The following is a 23,874-nucleotide window of genomic DNA, read 5'->3' on the forward strand; positions in this document are numbered from 1 at the left end:
GAATCCCATAGGATTCAGAAAACACAGAAAAAGATGCTTCATCCCTGTTATGTAATTCAAGTTATATAATTTAACCCCAGAGTGTCCCAGAGTGCTTTCAACTTGCTCATCATTTCCTCGAGCTCTATTTATTCAGACAGCTTTCTGTCCCACAGGGAGAGAATATCCAAAATGAGAAGAAAGAATGTTTTATTAAAAAGTGAAAGCCGAAGGTTGAAGCTCTTGGCAGTTCGCAGTCATCTGTGAAGGAAAGTTACCAGGCCACGTGTCTGTGACTCAGACATTGGACAGAATAAAAGGCTTTTCTGTGGCAGCTGAACTATTTCCTTCCTTTTTCACCCCGATTGATCACATGCCTGGGTATTTCTCTAGGACCTCAGCTGCTTACACTCAGTTCGCCCATTAGCACTCCTTCCTCGTAACACTCTACTTTTTATTTTCCATAATGCTGATATTTAGTTTTTACTTGGCATTCCTTTTCTATCTCGTTTGTTTGTCGTGAGGAAAATGAGTCATTCCTTATAAAGCACTTACACAGGGTCAGGTCCGTTTATGTATTTTTATTATTGTTACTAATGGTGCATTTGTTTTATATGGAGTCATGAAGATGAAAATAATGGTATCTTGCATTTAGGTAGCATTTTTCATACACAGTATTTCTCTGGAACCTCAGAATGTCCCCCTGAGACAAGGAAGATAAGCAGTATTCCATGATAAATAATGACTCAGCATGTTTTCAAGCATTACAGAAGCTGAGTTAATCTGTTTCTGTATTTCTTCCTAAAATTCTTAGCAGCTTTCCATTTTACATATTTTCTCTTTTAAGTTGACAGTGATTTTTTTAAAAAAGATAACAGTTTTATTTTCAGGTCACAGAATTCTCATTCCCTAGTTTGAACTCGAGGCCTTCTGTTTTCAGTCTTTATTTGCAGGTGAGGAAACGGAGGCCTCGAGAGGTTGGGTAGCTGGTTCATGAGGCCTGCGGCAGAGGCATGGCTGAAATCCTTTTTTCTGCGTAGAATGTTTTCTCTTTCCCTTACTTGGTTTTGCTTGGCTTAATCTTCTTCTTTAAACATGCCTGATTTAATTTTTCTTTATTGGTGCATGAATGTGGTTGTGGAAAAGGACCCCTTGTGGTGGAAAGTTTCCCTCATGTCCATGGTCGGGTTCAGTCTGGCAGAGCAAGTTGTGAAATTGCTTTTATGTGAAATATGTGTTCAGAATCATACCTCATCTTTTAAAAAATTGATTTCTAATTGATTTTTAATTAATTGATCTTTTAAATTTTAATTGAAGTAAATCTACTATGTATAACGTTATGTTAATTGCTGCTGTATGGCAAGTAATTCAAGGCCTACGAGATTCCCGCATCCATGGAATTTTCCAGGCAAGAATACTGGAGTGGGTTGCCATTTCCTTCTCCAGGGGAGAACCTGGGTCTCCTGCCTCAGAGGCAGATTTTGTTACTGTCTGAGCCACCGGGAAGCCATGTTTCATAGATCGCTGCATTAGTGTCACGTTTTAGATTCCACGTGGAGAGGTGCCCTGTGGTCTGTGTCTTTCTCTTTCCGACATACTTCGCTTAGTGTGATCCTCTCTAGGTCCGTCCATGCTGCTGCAAATGGCATTATTTCATTCTTGCTAATGGCTGAGTCGTATTCCTTTGTATATATGTACCACATCTTTTTCCATTCATCTGTCGATGGACATTTAGGCTGTTGCCACGTCTTGGCTATTGATCACACCTCATCATTAACCGTCCTGGAGTGAGAAAGACAGAGGAAGTGGATCTGGATTGAAGTGTGGCTCTGGCAGGCACGGGTGGGCACAGGGGACCAAGAGCGCGTGGCTTTCTTAGCTTTGATTGTTCGTTCCTGCCCGGGGCGGGGGCATCCTTACGGTGCGCTTGTTTCCACTGTCCCTTCTGAAGATGCCAGACCTGCATGATAGACTTGTCTATTTTGAGAGATTCGACAGCTGCCTCAGGGTCAAGAGATGCATAATATTGTTTATATAACTGTGGTCTCTCGTGTTCCTGCTCAGGCTCTCAAGAATTAGTCTACTCTCTGATTACACTGGAGATACTCAGAGGAGTATATTGATTTAGATGTACACATATGCATGAAATTCACAAGCTTAGCTCTTCTGCCTTGTTTTTTTGTTGTTGTTAATTGAAGTATAGTTGACAGATAACATTATATTGGTTTCAGGTATATGACATCATGATTTGATATTTGTATATGTTACAAGATGATAAAAAATTCTAGTTATAATACCATTCATCTCCAAAGTTAACTTTCAGGACTTGGTTTCTTGGCAGCTTTCAAGTATGTGATACAATACTATTGACTACAGTCACCCTGCTGTACACTACATCCCCATGTCTTATTTATTTTATAACTGGAAGTTTGTTTCTTGTGATCTGCTTCGCCTGTTTCACCCACTCCTGAGCCCCAACCCTTGGCAACCACCATTCTGTTCTCTGTATCTATGATTTTTGTTTTGTTTGCTCACTTGTTGTTTTTTAGATTCTACTTATAAGTGAAATCATACAGCATTTGTTCTCTGTCTGACTTATTTCACTTAGTCTAATTCCCTGAAGGTCTCTGTTGTTTAGTGGCTGAGTAACATTCCACTGTGTGTCTTCTTTATCCATACGTCCATCCATGGACATCTTGTTTTTAAGTGGGCCCTTAGCCTTACATTCAAGCTCATGGCTTGGAATGAGACCACGTCAGTTCTTACAGGACTCTGATATGTGAGTAGAAAATTGAGTATTAGCATTCATTTCACATGTGTGCTTGTCTGCACATGTGTGTGTTATGTATATCACAGATTTCTTCCTGAAAAGATCCTTGGAAATTGGCTCATCTCTGAAATGTAATTGAGTAGTTCAGGGGAATGTCATTTAATGCCATTTATTTAATAGAAGGTAAATATTTAATGGAAGGAATACTCTCTTTGTACCTTATTTAGGTTTTTATAGCTTTTCTAAATAGGACTGTCTGAAATGTGTTATGATGTGCTCCTTTTTTTTTTTTTTTAGAAAAATGAATTATTTTTAAGCTTGCTTTTACTATTATATAATTATCTTGTGACACCAAAGAGTCAGCTGATATTCCTTGGGTATTGGGAAATCAAAATAAAAATACCAACTTGTGAAAATGGGAACACTTGGTTAAAAATAATCTGACTGTTTCAGTTTTGCTGGTCATTTTATAGGTTCTATTGGCATTAGTAGTTACTTAGAGCTATTAGGCCTGAGTGTAATGCTTACATTATTTGTCATTAATGATGCATAGATGGGTAAATGAATATTAGTTGAATATTAAAAAGTACTGTGACTTAGGCAGAAAGTCCCCAAATACTAGTCATAGGAGCTGAATAAGTTTGATATGAAACTCTTAAGGGAATTTTATCCTTCACTAATTACAAATAGTTTCTGACAGTAAATCATACTGTAAAGCATGTAGTCAGTTAAGATAATAAAATTTAGTAGTATTAAATTTTTTTTTAATTGGAAGATTTTAAAATTGGGGTATGGACTCAATGGACATGAGTTTGAGCAAACTCCGGGGAACAGTGAAGGGCAGGGAAGCCTGGCGTGGCGCAGTCCATGGGGTTCGCAGAGTCGGACACGACTGAGCGGTGAATGACGACAACTAGTTAAAATGTCCCGGTAGTTTCAGCTTTACAACGAAGTGAATCTGCAATATGTATACATGTATCCCCTCTTTTTTTTGGATTTCCTTCCCATTTAGGTCACTGCAGAGCAAAATTTAGTGGTATTTAAACTGCTTTTGGAGATGGAAATGGCAACCCACTCCAGTGTTCTTGCCTGGAGAATCCCATGGATGGAGAAGCCTGGTAGGCTGCAGTCCATGGGGTCGCACAGAGTCAGACACGACTGAAGCGACTTAGCAAGCTGCTTTTTTAGACCCGAAAATCTTAACCATCAAAGGCTGGCTTCCAGTTTACGTTAGGCCCTTTCTTGCTGGTTGCTCTGGAGTCGGAAAGTTTTGACCATACTTTGGATCTTTTTGTTTCTTTCTGCTGTTTAGTCACATGACACTTTGCACGTGCACAGAAGCTTGACTCCTGCGTGTAAACCTCCAGAGTGTGTGTCCACGCAGATGGGGCCCGCAGGCCCGTGCCCACATGCTGTGGGGGATGCTGGTCTCTGCCTTTGTGGACCCCGTCCTCGGCTCGCGAAGTAGCACAGCCCAGCATCAGCCCAGGGGAGCAGGGTGGGGTGGGCCTGCCCGCCGTGGGACAGCCGCGCTTGCGACCTGCTCTGACCATGTCTGTCCGGTCGAAACTGACTGCGTGTGCCAGGGGTGTCCCTCTGTGGGAAAAGCAGAGCTTTGGGGAAGTCTTTGGTGGTTTGAGCTATAAACTCAAACGTAAACCATCCTTGCTAACTGTCAGTTACTGTGAGTGTGGTTATGTGATTTATCCCTCCCATGGATTGGGTTGGGTTTAACATACACACACTACTGTATATAAAATAGATAATCAGCAAGGGCATACAGGGAACTCTGCTCAGTACCCTGCAGTAACCTGATTGGGAAAAGACTGAAAAAGAATCGATATATATATAACTGAACCATTTTGCTGTGTACCTGAATCAAGAACAATATTGTAAATTAACTGTAGTCCAATAGAAAATTTAAAAAGAAGCTATTCAAAAAGAAAAGAAAACCCTTCACCACAGGAAAATTTATGCTGTGCAGAGAAATCTTGAGTAGAGGCCTTATAACCTCACATATATTTTAAAAAACTTTTAATTTTGAGATAATCATAGACTCACAGGAATTTTCAGAAGTAGTACCTAGAGTCTCATGGACCTTTTACCCAGGCTGCATCTCTGGATTTTTAACATGTGGAGGGCGTGCCTCTGGCATCTTGAATTTTGGGATGCAGAGATCAGGAAGACCAACTCGGGGCTGGGGGGCTCAACACTCAGCTTGTTAAGGTGTCCCTGGTTTCTGTCTCAGGAATCGTGATTCAGGTCAGGGCCCGTGTAAAACACCTCATGAATGAACACATGGGGAATGTTTTCTCCTCGTCCACTTTCTTGTTCGGGTGTTAAGGATAATCCAAGTTCTATAACCAAATATTTTAAATTGTGTTTCTGTACATAGGTTCGAAAACACGTGAACGATCTCTATGAAGACTTGAGGGACGGACACAATTTGATTTCTCTTTTGGAGGTTCTTTCCGGAGACACCTTGGTAAGTTTTAAATTTCATAATTTATTTGGAGGAACGTGTGGTCCTTTTTGCGTATGACCTAGTATGTTTTTGGCACAAACTATTCAGATTTTTGCAGCATCCGTCTTGTGAGCTGCTATGAATTCCGCTGGAAAGAAGAGTTCTGGTTAGATTCTAAAGCATTTTCAGACTTTAAATGGTGTGCATTTGGGAGATGGAAACACTTTGATGACCTTGCTTATGTAAATTAAAATACTACTGCTGTTCTTTTTACCTTGGGTTTTTTTTTTTTTTTTTTTTTTAATGCTTAGCAGAATTTGGATGCATAATATAACCCCCTATTAAAAGACTCACCAATAGCAAGGGAATAAGCACCGCTTTCTGACAGATGGTCTAACCCCTCCACAGGTGTCATCTCCTTTTTTGTGAACATCCCTCCCCCTCTCGGTTACCCGGTCTCCTTCATTATGTTCTGTTCATGCTCTTCTTTTCATTTCTGGTCTGTCTGTGTATTTGCTGTCCTGTCTTCTGTCTGTTATATTCATTAGCCAAGGGAGCGAGATTTTTTGAAGACCTTACGGTTGGTGAGTGCCTCAGAAGCATGCGAGTATGAACGGCATGAGGATGTGGAGGATGAGGATAAGGGGGTAGGTGTCGCCCCCGTAACTCGACTAACCTAGCCGGTACAGTGCGGTGAGCGCTAACACCGTAGAGTAACCCACGGCTTCTGGCTCCTGTTTAGAAAATGGTGCAAAGGCCCAAAGACCCACAGGGAGGTGGATGTGTGTGGACCAACAGATTGGACAAAGGACATATTTTCTCTTTAAATTTATTTCTGTATCTCTATGCATTGCATGGTATTTGAACATATGTGCTTAAACTATAGGATGGCATCTGAGCTAAAGAAGTTTATATACCTTTTGTATAAGTGTGAAGGTTTACAGTTACAACCAGCCTGCTAATTTTTATGCACATCAGTTCCACTTTTGAAATTCATATTTCAGACATAACTGCTCATTGCTTTATTGGAAGGAACGTATGGACATTTATTTTATATTTAAGACTATGCTTTAAGTCATGCCTATTGGCAGTTGGTATTAGACAGACATTCTCTGCCTGCCTTATCTGTCTCATTTTATTTGGGGAGGATGTTTTAAATGCCAGGCTCCTGACAGAGCTGTTTCACCCCTGTGGCACTCAGTCATCTGAGCCTACCTCTGCAGGACAGATGCGCTTCTTTGGTCATCATATCCCCAGAGCCCCCTGTTCTCACTGGAACGTGTGTTTTGTGGATGCAGTGGGGATTCATCGCCATCATTTCTCCTGTTATATGGGGTTATTTCCCCAGTCTGGGGTCCGCCGTCTGTTTAATTCTGCTGCCTTTGGCTTCAGCAACCTAGTCACATTTCAGCTCAGCTCTCAGTTTTCTTTTTTTCCCTTTGGAAGATTTTATGTGGTCAGTTATCAGCTCCATCCTTTGTATTTTTGTTGACCATTTTCTCAGCTCTGTTTCCTTATGTTTTCCTTCTGCTGACTTGTAACGTTTCTTACGGGAAACGGCATCAAGGAAAAGAATTATGGTTTGTCAGGTTCCCTGACACAGCACGTCATCACGTCCATCCCCAGGCAGTGTCAGACTATTAGAGTCCAACCGATTGTGTGCAAAAACGAAAATAAAATAAAGAGGAAATATATTACATGGCTTTAATTGCTTTTCTCTCTCCTGTATCATGGCTAAGTAAACCTTTACTGCCTTTCTCCTTCTTGGTGGTTTTTATACTAACTGCATGCTACTTTACCTCATTTTCATTAACATGCCATACATGTATAATTAAAAAACCCTCTTGAGTTAGAGTTTATTAAGAAGGCAAATGGGGAATGGTATTTAATTTTTTGCGTGCATCCATAGCTAAATAATTGTAGGCTAGACGTGTAGTTTAGTGAATATGAAATGTCTGTATATTCTGTGATACTTTCTCTTTTCCGTTTGTTTAAATAAAATATTCATAGTAAAGGATCTATTTAAATAAAACATATTCAGAAAAATCCCTAGTTTACATTGAATCTCAGGTAATTCAAAAAAATGAAAATATCATTAAAAATTTAATGGGTTTCCCCAAACAGTAAATTTTTGACAGTATGACGAGCATGCAGTGTATTTATATAGTATATTCAGTATATTTAGCATGGTCAATGGTGTCAGAAAATATAATGTTTTTCATACCCTGCATTTTTCTCTTCTTAGCCCAGAGAGAAGGGTCGGATGCGTTTTCACAGACTCCAGAATGTACAAATTGCACTTGACTATTTGAAAAGACGCCAGGTATGATGTTTGAATTTCAAAGCTGTAATCATATAATACAACATATGTGTGACTGAATAAATCTGCATAGGACCATGACAGGGAACGAACAGGTTAAATTTGACTTTGAGTTAGTCATTAACATTTAATATGATTTGATAATGATTTAATAATCATTAACAGAGGTTCTTTGGTGGCTCAGAGAGTAAAGAGTCTGCCTACCATGCAGAAACCTGGGTTCGATCCCTGGATCGGGAAGATCCCCTGGAGAGGGAAATGACAACCCACTCCAGTATTCTTGCCTGGAAAATCCCATGGTTGGAGGAGCTTGGCGGGCTACAGTCCATGGGGTTGCAAAGAGTCGGACACAACTGAGCGACTTCACTTTCCTAAGCATTAAACTTGTGCTTTTGTGAGACTGATATTTTAAAATATTTTTAAACGTTTGTTCCAAAGAAAAGAAAATTAATCGTAGGTGTAAGCCCAGAGGAATTATAAGTGGCTACATTACCATCTGAATAACAGCTACTGATTTTCCTTCTATTAGAATTGTAATGCTTTTGCCTGGGAAGTTAGCGACATTTTAGTAGCAACAGAATGTTAAGAATGTCAAAGAACAGTTATTAGTAGTAGGGAGAGAATATTTTTTAGACTCACTTTACAAAATTGCCTTATTTTTATAAAAGATAGTTTATATAATATTAAAAAAAAACTTTGCATGTGTTTATTTTTAAAATGTAGTAGTGAGGAGGCAGTAGTTCATATTTTAAAAGCAGGTACAACTGGATGATTTAGAAGCGGTTAAAAATGAAACAGTTCTGACAACAGTCCCCAACTCGCTTAAGGTTTCAGAGGAAATCATGGGAGAAAAATGAACACCGAATTGGATTTGATCTTGATTGGGTTTACTGTGATTAAAATGGTATAAGCCAAGTAATTGGTAGCTTTCAGTTAGTAGAAAAAAGGAGGAGACAGTGAAACTCAGGAGAATTGAAAGCAACTGAAAACTGAGAAATCAGAGGTGGCAACAATTTTGCTTTTTTATGGAGAGGGAAAAAAGAGAAGAGAGGGTAAGGAAGAGAAGGAAAAACTGTTGTTAGTCCTTTAGTTGGTTTATTATGAACATCATAGTGCTTTTAGTTACTAAATTTAGTTAGTAAATTCTAGCAAATACTCGGAGAAGGCAATGGCAGCTCACTCCAGTCTTGCCTGGAAAATCCCATGGACGGAGGAGCCTGGTAGGCTGCAGTCCATGGGGTCGCTAAGAGTCAGACATGACTGAGCAACTTCACTTTCACTTTTCACTTTGATGTATTGGAGAAGGAAATGGCAACCCACTCCAGTGTTCTTGCCTGGAGAATCCCAGGGATAGGGGAGCCTCGTGGGCTGCCGTCTGTGGGGTCGCACAGAGTCGGACATGACTGAAGCGACTTAGCAGCCACAGCAAATACTCAGTGGTTATATATATATTTTTTTTTCAGTGGTTATATTTTAAGTGTTATTGGTATTTGCCTTACTAGTCTTAATTCTAGTGGAAATTTCCAGAAGATTAATGGTTAATTATGTCTCCTTGTCAAAATATTTTTGGTAGTGATTTGTCCAGGAAGTAAAATGTTAGGTATCATTCATGATATTTAATTATTTTTCCAGGAAGTGTTAGTTATCATTATTGCATTAATTTATCTGAATGCATAATTTGACAGTTGATGAACTTTAAATCTGGTTATTACTGGCATATTATTTTTAAAGCTTTGAACAGTCTGCTAAATGTCCAGTGACTTACATAGTTCCTTATCCTGGTAGCAGTCTATGGTAGACAAATGGAATAATAATGTTAGATTTCTTTTTTACACTCTTTGGGATAGAAGTGTGATAAAATTGTTAAAATTATTTGATGGTTCAGAATAGTTTCCTACTTAATTATAAAATAACACTTATTTTCAAAAGACTATTATTTCTAGTTTAAAAACTTAGGTCTTTAGGACTTCTTACTTGAACAGTGATTTTGTTTTGACAAGTGTACTTTCAGTGCTTGCTGTAGAAAAGAAACATTTTGGCTTTGTTGTTCCTCTGTAATTTGCAGCCTAAGATGAGTGGGGTTAGGGGTAAAACAGTATTTTAAAGGATTATTGGTATTAAAATTATTCAGGCTTCTTTTTATCTGTAATTTAGAATCATTTATGTAGGTAAAAATAACTCGTGCTGCTTGAAAAGCGTTTTGTTTTCTCTTTTCGTATACAAAACAGGTGAAATTAGTGAATATTAGAAATGATGACATAACAGATGGAAATCCCAAATTGACTTTGGGATTAATATGGACAATAATTTTGCACTTTCAGGTAAGCCCAGTTTTCTTAATTGTCATTTCTTTTAACCTCATTGCTGGTTTTCAAGTGATTCAGGTGAAGGGTGAATTATGCATTCACATCCAACAGGGGGAAATAAATTTCACTTTGTTTCTCTTTTAATTTAGTTTTTATTTTATATTGATGTATAGTTAATTTACAATGTTGTGTTAGTTTCAGGAGTACAGCCGATTGATTCATAGGCATGTACATATATCCATTCTTTTTCAGATTGTTTTCTCATATAGATTATTACAGAATTTTGATTAGAGTTTCCTGTGCTCTACAGTAGGTCCTTGCTGATTATTTATTTTATGTTTGGTAGTATGTATCTATTAATCCCAGACTCCTAATTTATCTGTCCCCACCCTTTCCCCTTGGGTAACCATAAATTTGTGTTTGAAGTCTGTGCATCTGATTCTGTTTCGTAAATAAGCTCATTTGTATCAGTTTTTTTTAAAGATGCTGTATGTAAATGATACGATATTCGGACTTTGTTTCCTAAACAATATATTTGTATTGCTCCCCTCAGAAACATGCCGCTTATGGGCTTGGTGCCCTTTATCCTGTTGTTGAAAAGCTTAGAATGTTTTTAGAACAGTGCTTGTTATCTCCAAAGTTGAAAGACAGAGATTCCTTTTATTGAATGTAGACATTTTTTTTTGTTTGTTGGCCAACATTACCTGACTTAGATGCATAAAAATGTTAGGACTCAGTCCTGACCTGGAGTGGATTTCCTCGATCCTGCGGTTTCTGAACATGCCGCTTTCTCCTGGTGTTGTAGACGCTAGGTGGCAGTGTCGTTCTCACAGAGAGATTCCCTGCATTGGAGCCATCCGTGTTTCCTGTGGCCTTGTACTTTCTCAAACGGGATTTAAGAGCGTAAAATCCCAGGGACGGGAGAGCCTGGTGGGGAGCCGTCTATGGGGTCGCACAGAGCAGTAGCAGCAGCAAAGGCAAATTTATTACTATGAATTATTATCTAATTGCCAATAAAAGGCTGCTTTTGATCCTTTGGTTTTTGTAAAATGATACATTAAAAAATAATCTGCATTTGATTTAAAGTGAGTCCTACTTTTGGTGCTTGCTTTGGTTTATCAATCCCTTGGGTGACCGTGGAGTGTCGTATTGGTGGGCACGCGGCACGTCCACTGATTGATGGCTGTGTGGCGGGCCTTGGAGGAGGAAGACACGGCTTGCCGGCTTCAGAGAGGAGCTGTGGTTTTGACCACATCTTGGGAGAAAGAAGACTTATTTCTAATATTTAAAAAATTTGAGTGGGGTACAGGGTTTATAGGGGAATGGTGGAAATAATGTACCTGGGGCTCATTTGGGAACAGGCTAAATCTGGCATATATGGACAGCTATAGGAAGTAGAATCTTATAGGTTCCAGGACTTGGGTAGGCACTAGAACATCAGAGGAGAGGACCCAGGGACCAGGAGACCAGGTAACCGGGTGTCAGCCAGCCAGCCGACACAGCAGCTAATACAGATATATTAGGCGAATGTCCGCTCAGCGGGCTTGATGACTGGGAGCTGGAGTCAGGGACCCTCATCACTAGAGGCCCTGTCCTTCGGGGACCTAGGGTACCGAGCAAGGCAGGGTTTGGGGCCTGGCTCCAGACCTGAAACCTCGTTATCAGAACAGGTGAAGTCTAACTAGAATGGGCCAAAAAGCAGAATTCACGTGGAGTTGCTCAGCAACTTTCCCAGGGATCCAGAACTTTTAGGGTTGAAACTGCAGGAGACCTTTAGAAACAGTCCCATTGTTACCAACAACTGATGATACAGGCTGTGTCTGGATTTTGAATGTCAGAGTTGGGGGGCACCCAGGCTCTGGAGGGAGTGTCATTGTCAGTTCTTTTATCTGTGGCCGTGAAGACATTGAGCAAGTCACCCAACCATCCTGCACCTGAAAAATGATGTTTTAGAACTCTATATGGACTCCAGTAAAATAAACAAATGACCACAGGCCACGGTCAAGGAGATGAGAGGAGAGGTGGAGGTGGTGCCCTCAGAACAGGGTGTTGAAGGCCAGGACTCGGGCGCGGAAGAAAAGGTGAATCCAGGGTGGTGTTTTGGAAGAAGACAGGATGGACTTGGAGGGGGTGGTTAAGGATGCCGCTGAGCCGTTAAACCCAGAGGTAAAAAGCCGGCAGACAGCTGGGGAAGGTGGAGGTGAGGGGAGAGGAAAAGGGCACAGCGTTGGTGGGCTTGACATGTGTGGTGGGGTCCCCTGGCTTCTGTCTGCCGAGCAGCTGAGATGGGGGCAGAGCAGAGCCAGGGAGTCAGAAGTGCTGCGGATAAACCTGGGGGTCTCCAGAAGGCAAGGGTCCTGAGTCTGTCAGAGAGGAGGGGGCCTTCAGAGGGGCCAGTGGAGAAGAGCAGAGAGAGAGGACGGAAGTTTGGGGGAGACCATCCACCTGGCGACACAGAAGGAGCGAGGGGCCCGGCCCGCAGCTGGCCGGCGTCGGTGACCGCCTGCTTTCTCTCCAGCACCTTCCCGGTCTTGCAGAACCCCCTCGTCCTTCTCTTTATTTATATTGAGAAGGATTCGTCACCCCGGATTATAGTCGGTTTTACCAGAATTCTCCTAATAAGAGAAACATGGACTTCGTTTCTTGTTATAGCTACAAGAAAATGTAGCATTGATGAAACCAGGGAAGAGAATTTCAAGTAGAAGGGGAACAGTGGGCAGCGAGGAATGCTCCCAGAGGGCCTGACAGAGTTAAGAGTGAGTGCAGGTTGGTAGTTTCGACTGGGAAGACCCCGGGAGTTTTGGGGAAGGTCCATTCAAGTTCCCGAGAGCAGAAACCAGAAAGTAACAGACCGAAATGTAACTGGTTGGAAATTAGAGGCAATGTGTTTAGACCCTAAGTTGAAAGAAATGGAAAGCAAAGAATCATTCAAAAAAGAATTATATAAAGTGTCTTTGGAGGAGAGAGGAGGATCAGCCAAAAAAGTACCAACATCAGTTCTGTTTCTTTTTTTTAAATGTATTTTTTATATAAATATAGTTGATTTGTAATGTCATGTTAATTTCTGCTGTACCCCAAATGTTTTAGTTTTACACGCACACACACACACAGTATTTTCCATATTCTTTTCCATTATGGTTTAATCACAGGATTCTGAGTATGGTTCCATGTGCTATACAGGAGGACCGTGTTTATCCGTTCGATATATAATAGTTAATGCACGTGCTAATCCCAAACTCCCAAGGGTTTTGCTTCTAGTATGATACTGTGGCATATTTTATGAAACCCAGTGTATTTTAGGACCTGAATTACAAGATATTATGACTGTTAGATTATCACCAGTATTTAAAAATTAGACCAAGGTTTATTTAAAATGGAACATTTCAGTGTTTTGTATAAAATAGAAATGTTCTTTTTTATTTAAAGAAATACTTTTAGTCCTATGATAATTTAAGATTAGAATGGTTTTACTTGTTATGCCAAGACAGAAGGCTATTTATAGCAGTGGTAATTGTCCTCACTCAATGTGACGGGGCCTTTTTTCTCTATACTTTATATAAATAAGGGAAATGATTTCAGAAGACCAATTTATTGATTGATTTAAAAATATTTATTTGAGCATCACAAATTGACTGTCTGTTATAGTTGGGCAGTCTGAAGGTTAGTGTTGCCAGGACAGTAATCTTGTGTGAGTTACCCTATGCTAAGTCCAGGATACTATGTGATGGACTAGGGTTCTTGGCCTCCTTAATCAATAGCAGTTGATGAGAGGCCAGATAAGAAATTCAGGCAGGGCTTTCTGGGGGCTTGTGCCTGCAGCATGGGAAGTGAGAACAGGTTCCCTGCTCAGTCCCCAAGGTGGGGTGAGCACCTTCCTCACGTGGGGTCAGGGTGGGGGCCTGACCCACGTGGGGTCAGGGTGGGGGCCTGACCGGGGCTTGGCTGGAGGCGTGGCCCAGGTGGTGTGCCCACCCCTTTGGTGGTGGTGTGTGCAGGGGGCATGCGCAATACCTTGCTTTTGCTCCTGGCCTCTGCTTTTGCTCTGGGCTCTTCAGAAGTGGCAGTTGGGTTTTTTGGTCTCTTTGTATCTTTTGTCCAGAATTTGCCCCAACTGTGCTGCATGCAGTCAGTTTCAGTCCCATATAGTTTCTTTGTATTTTGTTGCTCAGGAGAGGTTTGTTCAGGTGCAAGTATTGCAACAAAGGGTCCCAGATCCCAGTCTGTCTCCTGGAGATGATGGAAGAGTGTTGCTCTGTCTATTGGGAGAATGTTTGTAATACTGACTATAATCTGGGCTGCTGAATCTGTCACAGTATAAATAAAAGTAGGGATGTAGAGGAGGATGTGTTTCGGTAGGATTAGGAAGGTCTTAGAGAATAAAGGCAATTGCCCCTGATGTTGTAGACAGGCTTTGCAAGATGAATGCCAGCTAACCAGGCAGAGACTGAAGTGGAGCCATTTCCGGGGGAGACAGCAGTGTGCAGTGGCCTCAAGAGGGGCAGCTTCTGGGTTTGGCGGGGCTGGAAGGAAGTGCAGGTCAGTGATTGTCCCTTTGTCATGTTAGTGACATTATACTTCTGAGTTCTCTTGAAAAATGTCCCAGTGCCAACAAAGACATTGAGAATAAATTAAAAGCAAACCAGCCGGAAGCTTTATTTTTACCAGCTTGTCTTCTAGGATATAATTCTTTTTTCTGATAGAGATTGTTTAATTTCCTCTTGAATTGATTAAGGAAAACCTCACCGTGCAGGTCTGTTACTGACAATTATCAGGCACATTGCTAACTTGACTATTTAATTGAATATTTTTGTTTAGAAAAATATGAGTTCCATTTTTGGATCAGTCTAAAGACAACCTAGAGAAAGTCAGTTGTCAGTTTTTTTTATTAGTCAGCTGATTTGAGCTTTTGTGTAAGACTAGTCATATGATACTAATTTCCTTTTTACCGTATCAATGACTCAGTCTTAGAAAGAGGCACACCTTGGGTCATCAGGCTCCATTCTGATTTATCATTCATACAGCACAGCCCTGGTAAAACTGCATAATATTCAACTAGGGTACAAGTATAAAAGTTACATGTAAAGTTCAACTGCCTTAATTCATGTGTAAGAACACACAGGTGTTTCTTTTGGCTAAGTGTTTCAAGCTTGAAATCATAAAATTTATCAAGCTACTCATGAAAATCCTAATGATCAGAGAAAGAGAAATGGCTTGGAAATTTGTCATATGAAAAATATGACAAGCTATTTAAAGGGATTGATTTTAGAAATGATTTGACTGGAGTGTTTTAGGAATTTAGCATGTTTTATCTCTCCTTCAGCTGTGGAATCACCCTGTTTTTGTTCTTTTTTTTTGTGTGTGTGTGTGGTTGTTTTTAAATGATTCTTAATACAGTTTATATAGGTTTCTGAGCCTAGTTTTTGGGGCAGGTGCCAACATTTGTTTGTGTTTCTTAAGTAAAAAAATTGTACAGTCAGGAGTTTCTGAAACTAAATCTGAAAGGCACTTTGGAACTAAGTTTGAAAGGCACTTTGCTAAACGTCTCCTGACTGGTGTTGCTTTCTGTTTGCGCTCAGATTTGTCGCATCGCCAGTCGTTCCAAAGGTTAGGCAGACTTGGGTCGTGTAACTGCATTTCAGAAAACCGAAATGAAAGTGAGGGTCAGAATGTTTTCGTACAGCCAAGGCTAAGGGTTTGCCTTGAAAGCTCATCAGCATGTTATTTGACAGTGAGCAGTGATGTTTGTCTAAGAGGATTGCTGGCCAGAAATAAGCCACGGCGTCTAATGAGACCCGGGGCCGGCCGGGCAGGATGCCACGGCGTTTCTTGCGGGTGCCTTTCTCATGAGCAAGATGGCCTCACGCTGAAGAGGATGGTCAGGAAGTCTGAGGAGTTAGGCTGCGTGGAGATCTGAGGAAGCCCCGGCTTTTGAAATGAGGGACTCTGTGTAGCTGTGAGTTTCTGCAAATCAAATGGGGAATGTCTGTGGATGTGTCCGAGCCGAGAAAGAAGAACAGTGTCTGGATCCTGCCAAAACTCCTCTGAGACTTGAAAAGTACTCTGCTGGAAGAAGAAAATACTTTAGACGGGACCTGACCAAGAAAGCAGCAGATGACACAGAGTCAGGAGGGCCTCGGCCTGATGATGAAGGGAAGAGAAGCGCCCGCCCGCTCTCCGGAGGGCAGGCAGCCCCCTGGGCCTGGGGGCTGGTGCAGGAGCGGGGGGCCAGCCCCGGCCTCACTCTGCAGGCAGGGGTCCAGCCCCAGATGGCGAGCGGTCAGCGTTACCCGGGGTGCCCTTCTCAACATCAGGAAACCCAAATCAGAGTCAGCATACCAGAGGAAAGGGTTTCAGAAAAAGACAGCACCCCCTACCATGCAAAGAGAAAGGACCACTTTGATGATGTCAACACAAGAAAAAGAACATTCCAGAGAAAAACGGGTGGCTTTTCTTCACGAAAGGCAGCCAGCTTAAGTTCCATTCACTGTGGTACAGAGAGATCACTTGAAAAAGGTGGGTTTTCTGAAGATCCATCAAAAAATGACAGCGGTATTCAGGAAAAGCAAAACACGGAAAGATCTTGCCTTCAGGAAGCACACCGTTTCCAGTTTGGAAAAAAGAGATGTCATTCCCTCTGTGATAATATGTCCTTCCCTTCCAGGGACACGAAGGAGGTAAGTGCAGCCAGATCCCGAGTTCACCGTGTAAATAAGGACTCCAGGTGCGCACAGCTGCTGGAGGTTCTGCAGCTTGTCCTTCGTAGGTGCTCTCTTTATGGTCATCTCTGTGGAAGCTCTTGATGCATTTCACTAGGTTGGATTGTGATTTTATTTTTTGTGATGCATTCTTTAATCATGACTTTATTTTCAAACCCTTTACATTTTTGTTATTATTGGAAGACTTGGCACGTCTTTTGAATTTCTGTAGTTAATGTTTCCTGTTTTTTCCAATGGAATAGCCTTGGCAAACAATAGTTAAATAAAAAAGACAATTTTGACAAGACAGATGTAAGAGGAGACACTGCAGTGATCAGTCAGTATGGACTTGCTGATCCACAAGTTTGCTGATACAAAAGGCAAATTCCAGTTCTCTGTGTCCATACATAGGGATGCTCACATGACTGCTTTCAATTCCATGTGTGTTTGTGTGTTGGGGGCAGCAGGCACAGATGAAACTGACCAAATCTGTTCTCTCTGATACATGAGTTCCTCCCCCAGCCAACTCTAAAATCAGAACTCACTTGGGCAGCGGGTCATAGGAATTTGCTTATGACTCAGACTGCCAGGAAGTTGCAATCTTTATTCCTAACACAGATATTTAGCATTAGACAAAGTTACTTCTCTGGGATTTTTACTTGTCTTTAAAATGTAAAATATTGATACACTTGCTGAGAAGCCCATCACCCAAGCAGTGTCCTGTACATGTTAGTAGTGGAAGTTGATGAGTTTTTCTTTAAGTTGATGGCTTTGCCTTTTAAGAAAAAAGTCCAGAAATAAGAGGTAAATGTGATATGAAACATTCGTGGCAAAGTCCTTGTGTTGTCGGGTAGAGATTCTTTGCCCAGGGACCAGATGCAGCTCTGTTCGGGCCAGTGTGCGTGGTCGTCGTTGACTTTCGTTGGCCCTCCCGAAGCTGGTTCCCTGTTTGCATCCACCCCCATCCTTGGCAGTGTTATGTCATGCTTTCTGTTTACATTTTACAGTGGTCACATTGAAAAAGAAAGCATCCGGTCTAGTCCGTTGTCTGTGTAGGTCTGACATGGATGGAGGTCAGTGTGAAAGAAAGCTGCTTGGTCGCTGTGTGTTTATGAATGTAGCCACTTGGCTTTGCTCACATATGTTTTCCATCTGTTTTTTGTTTGTTTGTTTGTTTTCACAATTTGGCTTCAAGGAAGCCTTACACATTTTGATGAGTGGAAACTTAAAATCTGTTTCTTAAGTGGTACATAAGCCTTTTTCTCCCCCCTTGTGTTATCTTCATGCCAAGGATTTTACCCCTTCTTTATACTTTGTGTAGCTAATGATTTTTGAAACTTCAATGGAAAATACATGTGAAAATAGGTCATAAACCTGTCAACCAGATTTGTTAAATAGTTGTGATATGGAGGTACTTAACAAAGGCTCACATCTTCTATGGGAATGCAAAATGGAATAAATAGTCTTATTTTTTCACTTTTTAAGCAATTTTTATTTTATACTGGAGTGTAGTTGATTGACAATGTTGTGTTCATTTCAGATGTACAGCAAAGTGGTTCAGTTATACACATACCTATAACCATTCTTTCTCAGATTCTTTCCCTAAGGTTATTACAGAATATTGATCCCCTGGAGAAGGGAATGGCTACCCACTCCAGTATTCTTACCTGGTTCCCTAAGGTTATTACAGAATATTGATCCCCTAGAGAAGGGAATGGCTACCCACTCCAGTATTCTTGCCTGGGAAATCCCATGGACAGAGGAGCCTGGCAGGCTGCAGTCCCTGGGGTTGCAAAGAGTCACGCACAACTGAGTGGCTGACACTTCCACTTTCTCACAGAATATTGAGTAGAGTTCACTGCTGTACAGTAGGTCCGTGTTAATTATTTGTTATATGTATATTAGTGTGTATATGCTAATCCCAGTTCATAAATTCTCTCCCCCCACCTTCCCCTTTGGTAACCATAAATTTGTTGTCGAAGTATCTGAGTCTGTTTCTGTTTTGTAAACAAATTCATTTGTATAATTTTTTAGATTCCACATAGAAGTGCAATCATGAGTTTGTCTGACTTACTGCACTTAATATAATCATCTCTAGGTCCATAGATGTGGCTACGAATGGCATTATTTTGCTCTTTTTTATGTGAGCAGTGTTACATATATACATATGTGTGTGTATTCACCACATCCTCTTTACCCATCCACCTGTTCGTGGGTGTTTAGGTCATCCCCATGTCTTGGCCGTTGTGAACAGTGTTGCAGTGAACACCGGGGTGCATGTATCTTTCCGCATTATGGTTTCCTCTGGATATATCCCAGGCTTGGGATCCCTGGATCGTATGGTAGCTCTGTATTTAGTTTTTAAAGGAACCTCCATTCCATGTTCTCCATAGTGTCTGCACCAATTTACATTCCCACCCACAGTGTAGGAGGGCTTCCTTTTCTCCACACTGTCTCCAGCATTTATTTGTAGACTTTTTAATGAGGGCTAGTCCTTATTTATGGCACCCCACTCCAGTACTCTTGCCTGGGGAATCCCATGGCCGGAGGAGCCTGGTAGGCTGCAGTCCATAGGGGTCAAGAAGAGTCAGATACGACTGAGCGACTTCACTTTCACTTTTCACTTTCACGCATTGGAGAAGGAAATGGCAACCCACTCCAGTGTTCTTGCCTGGAGAATCCCGGGGACGGGGGAGCCTGGTGGGCTGCCGTCCATTGGGCCGCACAGAGTTGAACACAACTGAAGCGACTTAGCAGCAGCAGCAGCAGTCCTTATTTTATCTGAGGATTTTGAGGTCTCACTTTGCTGTGGTCCACTTAAAGATGGTTCTGTGGCAAACAGAATCAGACCAATAGCTTGCTGCTCTTTGTCACTGCGTTCTTCCCAGAACCTTGGAGGTGGACTCTGCCTAATTATCTTTGGTTAGAACTGTGCATGGCTCTTTATTTTGTATTGGATTCTCCATTTTCCATTTCAGAATTGGATGGACGTGAGAGCTCTCAGCCCCTACAATGTCCTGTTAGCCAGCATTTGTTTGCAAGACATAGTCCCTTCAAAATCTTTTTCATTGCTTCTCTATTTGAGCCATCTTTACACTCAGTTATGTGTAAGGATTGGGCTCAGTGATGTTTGAGTTAATCTCCAAATGGAATAGTGTACAATTCTTTGAACTTTTCTTCAGCTTAGACTTACTTTAGGCCTCTGCCTTGAACTTCCTAGTTCCTGTGATATTTGTCATTCTTGCTCTAGGTGACCAGCCGACCTCCCCTTTAGTCCTTGCCCCATCAGCTGACCTTGGGTGGTCCTCCAGGCTCTGGGGTTCTGAGAAGGGAGTTCAGCTGGTCCTCCTTGGGCACATACTGGATGTAAATGTCATAGTACGTTATAGCTTTGCTAGGGTAAGGAGGTATAAGTGAAAACAGAAGCATCACAGAGTTGCATATTGATTTGGAAGCAGAAAACGCTTTCAGACTCATTGTCTTTTGATCATTCTTAAAAACTGTATTAAATAGAACTGTATTAAATAGGTGAAACAGACAGTTCCTCTTTTCTGGAACTAAGAAATGGAAACTCGGGTTAAATAAGATCCTTAAGGCCGCACAGTAGATGTGAGTAGCTGAGTCAATGATGGCTTAGCATCCCACATGAACTGTCAGAGTTCTAAAGGAGATGCTGTGAGCTTGGGGCAGAGGTTGATGTTTCTAAGCGCTGATGTTCATTGGGGAGGGTGAGTGTTACCCACAGAGGTAGCCAGGGTGCAGCATGTTTAGGGGCAGGGTGTGATGAGCTCAGGGGCCCCTTCTTTGTCTGACGCACATGCTCCCTGGACTTGTGACGAGGAGCTTGCTGTTGCCCTTGAGCTGTTCCCACAAAGCTTTCTTCATCCTTAAGTTTCACAAGTCCCATTTCTTCACAATCTTGTGCTGATCTCCACAAAGATGGTTATTTTCTGTCTTTATGGGTTATTGTTTTTCTGACTGACCACGTATAAATGTTACCTAAGGAGCTCTTAAGCAATAAGCTGTGGGACTTCCCTGATGACCCAGTGGCTAAGACTGTGCTCCCAGTGCAGGGGACCCAAGTTCCATCCCCGGTCAGAGAACTAGATCCTGCCACAAGTAAGAGTTTGCATGTTCCAACTGAATGATCCTGCGTGCTGCATCTACAGTCCAGCGCAGACACATAAATTAAAAAAAAAAAAGTATATATATAGGTGGCTGGATGTGAACTACAGCGATCCTGATACACAGGATCACTGCGGGCTGGTGATTCTGACGGTCAAGACTGTGGCCAGAGCGCTCATTTCCTTCCATGTTCTCAAGTGGCCCCTGGGGTGGTGGAGCCATCCCCAGATGAAGCCTTCCCCTGGATTTAACTGAATGACAGTATCTTCTGGTGGAATGTGAGAACACTGCTTATGTTTCAGGCACCCTCTCTTGCATTTCATGAAAACCACATTAAATTCTGAAAACCAGCATCACCCTCGTTTTCCCCTCATCATGTGTTTTCTGGCAAGCGGTGTGGATCACGGGCCCGGAGGCAGGAGGTGTGAGTTCCCGCCAGGCCTTGCTGCCAGAGAGCCGGGTGCCTTGGATGCCTCCTGCGATTTCTCCAGGTCTCGGGTCCCCATTCCAGAAACGGAGGATGTGGGGCTGGTTGATGACATGACTATTAATAGGCATGGTGTTTGTGGAGCCCTGCTGCATGCTCGGCACCCCCACGGGGCTGTTCAAGCATCATGAGATGGTTCTGTTGTTCACTCCAGTTACGGATGAGGACGTGGAGCCTCAGGAGACCTGATGACTTGCTCAGGCCTCTCTGCCGGGGTGAGGGAGGGTTTGGGTCTCGCCGGGGACTGTCTCCAGCCAGGCTTAGAGCGGCTGCCACTTCCCCACCTTCCCCTGCATGCATCTCTTTCAATTCCTGCGAATCCGCAGATTCCACTGCACACCCTTGTGCTGTGTTTTCACCCCTCCCTCCAGCCCCCTCTTCTTTGATTTCTCTACCATTTATTCTGGGCCTGTTATATGTCTAACCAACACCAACACATCCCATCGTTTCTTCATTACAGATGTTGGGGGTGTGGCTGTAAGCTTAGATGCCCTGGAGGCTTTGGGGATCTGGACCGTGGATATCATGGTACTCTCTGTATGTTCAGGGGACACATTCCAAGGCTCCCAGTGGACTCCTGAAACTGGATAGTACTCAGCCCTCTCTGTATACACTGTACTTTTGCTGTACTTAAATACTTACAGTGAAGTTTAGTTTGCAAATTAGGCACAGTAGGAGAGTAGCTGAATTACTGGCATCACTTTTGCATCTTAGGTCCATTATGAAGATAAGCGTTCCTTGAATACACTCACTGAGAAACCACAATCAGTTCAGTCGCTCAGTTGTGTCTGACTCTTTGCAACCCCATGAACCGCAGCACACCAGGCCCTCTGTCCATCACCAACTCCCAGAGTTTACTCAAACTCGTGTCCATCGAGTTGGTGATGCCATCCAGCCATCTCATCCTCTGTCGTCCCCTTCTCCTCCCGCCTTCAATCTTTCCCAGCATCAGGGTCTTTTCCAGTGAGTCAGTTCTTCATATCAGGTGGCCAAACCACAATAGTCAGTCTGATAACCAAGACATTTATGAAGTGACTAGTGGGGTGATTCCTCTTAGGGGTGGGACGGACTTGGACGGGGCAGGATTTTGTCTCACTACTCAGAACGTTGTGCCATTTAAGACTTAAAAATTGTTTATTTCTGAAAGTTTCCGTTAATATTTTCGGACTGTGCTAGACTGGGATCATTGAAATAACAGAAAGCCAAACTGTGGTTCAAGGGAGAATTTTGTCATTTTGACGTCCCACCCTGTCATACAGCCATGTAAACTAGTTCAGACTGACTTCTTTTCACCTTCCTTTTCTTTTCATCCTTTGGTGAATTGCCGTGAATAGGGCAGTGGTGTGCAGGGAAAAGCCAAGGAGGGAAGGATGGGGAGGGGTGTGCATAGTGTACAAGTGACATTATCAGCATCTGAGTAAAAGGAGGGTTGGATATTTTATTAATTGACTTCCCATTGTATCAGAATAACATAATTCAGAAACACTCAAAATGTTAGAATAATACATGAATAGTCAACTTTAGTTCAGTTCAGTTGCTCAGTCATGTCCGACTCTTTGCAACCCCATGGACTGGAGCCCCAGGCAAGAATACTGGAGTGGGTTGCCATTTCCTTCTCCAGGGGATCTTCCCAACCTAGGGATCGAACCCCGGCCTCCCGCATTATAGGCAGGCACTTTACCGTCTGAGCCACCAGGGAAGCCCATGGAAAAACCATAGCTCTGACTAGATGGAGCTTTGTCAGTAAAGTAATGTCTCTGCTTTTTAATATACTGTCTAGGTTGGTCATAACTTTTCTTCCAAGGAGCAAGTGTCTTTTAATTTCATGGCTGTAGTCACCATTTACAGTGGTTTTGGAGCCCGAGAAAATAAAGTCTGACACTGTTTCCACTGTTTCCCCATCTATTTGCCATGAAGTGATGGGACTGGACGCCATGATCTAGTTTTCTGAATTGAGTTTTAAGCCAGCTTCTTCACTCTCCTCTTTTACTTTCATCAAGAGGCTTTTTAGTTCCTCTTCACTTTCTGCCATAAGGGTAGTGTCATCTGCATATCTGAGGTTATTGATGTTTCTCCCGGCAATCTTGATTCCAGCTTGTGCTTCATCCTGTCTGCCTCATTGAAACATAATACTTATTCAGAAGAGTTTTCTTTAACCAAGTCTTCTATGAATCTTAAGCTACAAAATTGTACTTAGAATTCAAGGACTAGGATAAATTCTAAGTATTTCTCCTTTTCTATAGTAGCTTTTGCTCTGTAGATTTTTAAAAATTAATTTATTTTTAAATTGGAGGATAATTGCTTTACAGTGTTGTGTTGGTTTCTGCCGTACAGCAATGCAAATCAGCCATAATTATAAACACACACACACATATATATATATATTCCCTCCGTCTTGAGCCTGCCTCCCCCTCCCCACCTCACCCCTTAGGGTGTCGGAGTACCAGGCTGAACTCCCCGTGTCCCATAGCAGCCTCCCACCAGCCATCTGTTCTCCACGTGGTAGTGTGTATGTGTCATCGTTGCTCTCTCAGTTCGTGCCCCGCCCTCTCCTCCCCCTGCAAATCCCTTCTCTGTGTCTGTCCTGCAAATAGGTTCATCAGTGCCGTTTTTCTAGATCTCGTAAGCAAAGGTCATTTGGTTTACAGTTGACTTAACTCATTTCTTTCTGAAACAGTTCATCTTTTTAAATGAAAATGTATTTATGGGTATTTTTTTTTTCTAGTCT

The 23,874-nt window shown here is 42.1% G+C and overlaps 1 protein-coding gene across 26 annotated transcripts in view; it reads left to right on the top strand.

The window, feature by feature from the left end:
* Nucleotides 1-23,874, top strand: part of DST (dystonin) — a 518,621-nt gene that overhangs the window by 257,039 nt on the left and 237,708 nt on the right. For 13 of the 26 annotated variants that reach the window (XM_070777738.1, XM_070777762.1, XM_070777761.1 and 10 more), the window contains 3 exons: nt 5,145-5,234; nt 7,459-7,536; nt 9,762-9,854. In XM_070777738.1, the coding sequence (XP_070633839.1) occupies nt 5,145-5,234; nt 7,459-7,536; nt 9,762-9,854 (261 nt within the window). Of the gene's footprint in view, nt 1-5,144; nt 5,235-5,761; nt 5,861-7,458; nt 7,537-9,761; nt 9,855-15,408; nt 16,514-23,874 lie in introns of those variants that run through there. The other 13 variants (XM_070777732.1, XM_070777740.1, XM_070777736.1 and 10 more) reach the window with 3 other exon arrangements.

The sequence above is a fragment of the Bos indicus genome, chromosome 23 (genome assembly GCF_029378745.1).
Source record: "Bos indicus isolate NIAB-ARS_2022 breed Sahiwal x Tharparkar chromosome 23, NIAB-ARS_B.indTharparkar_mat_pri_1.0, whole genome shotgun sequence".
Classification (NCBI taxonomy): Eukaryota; Metazoa; Chordata; class Mammalia; order Artiodactyla; family Bovidae; genus Bos; species Bos indicus.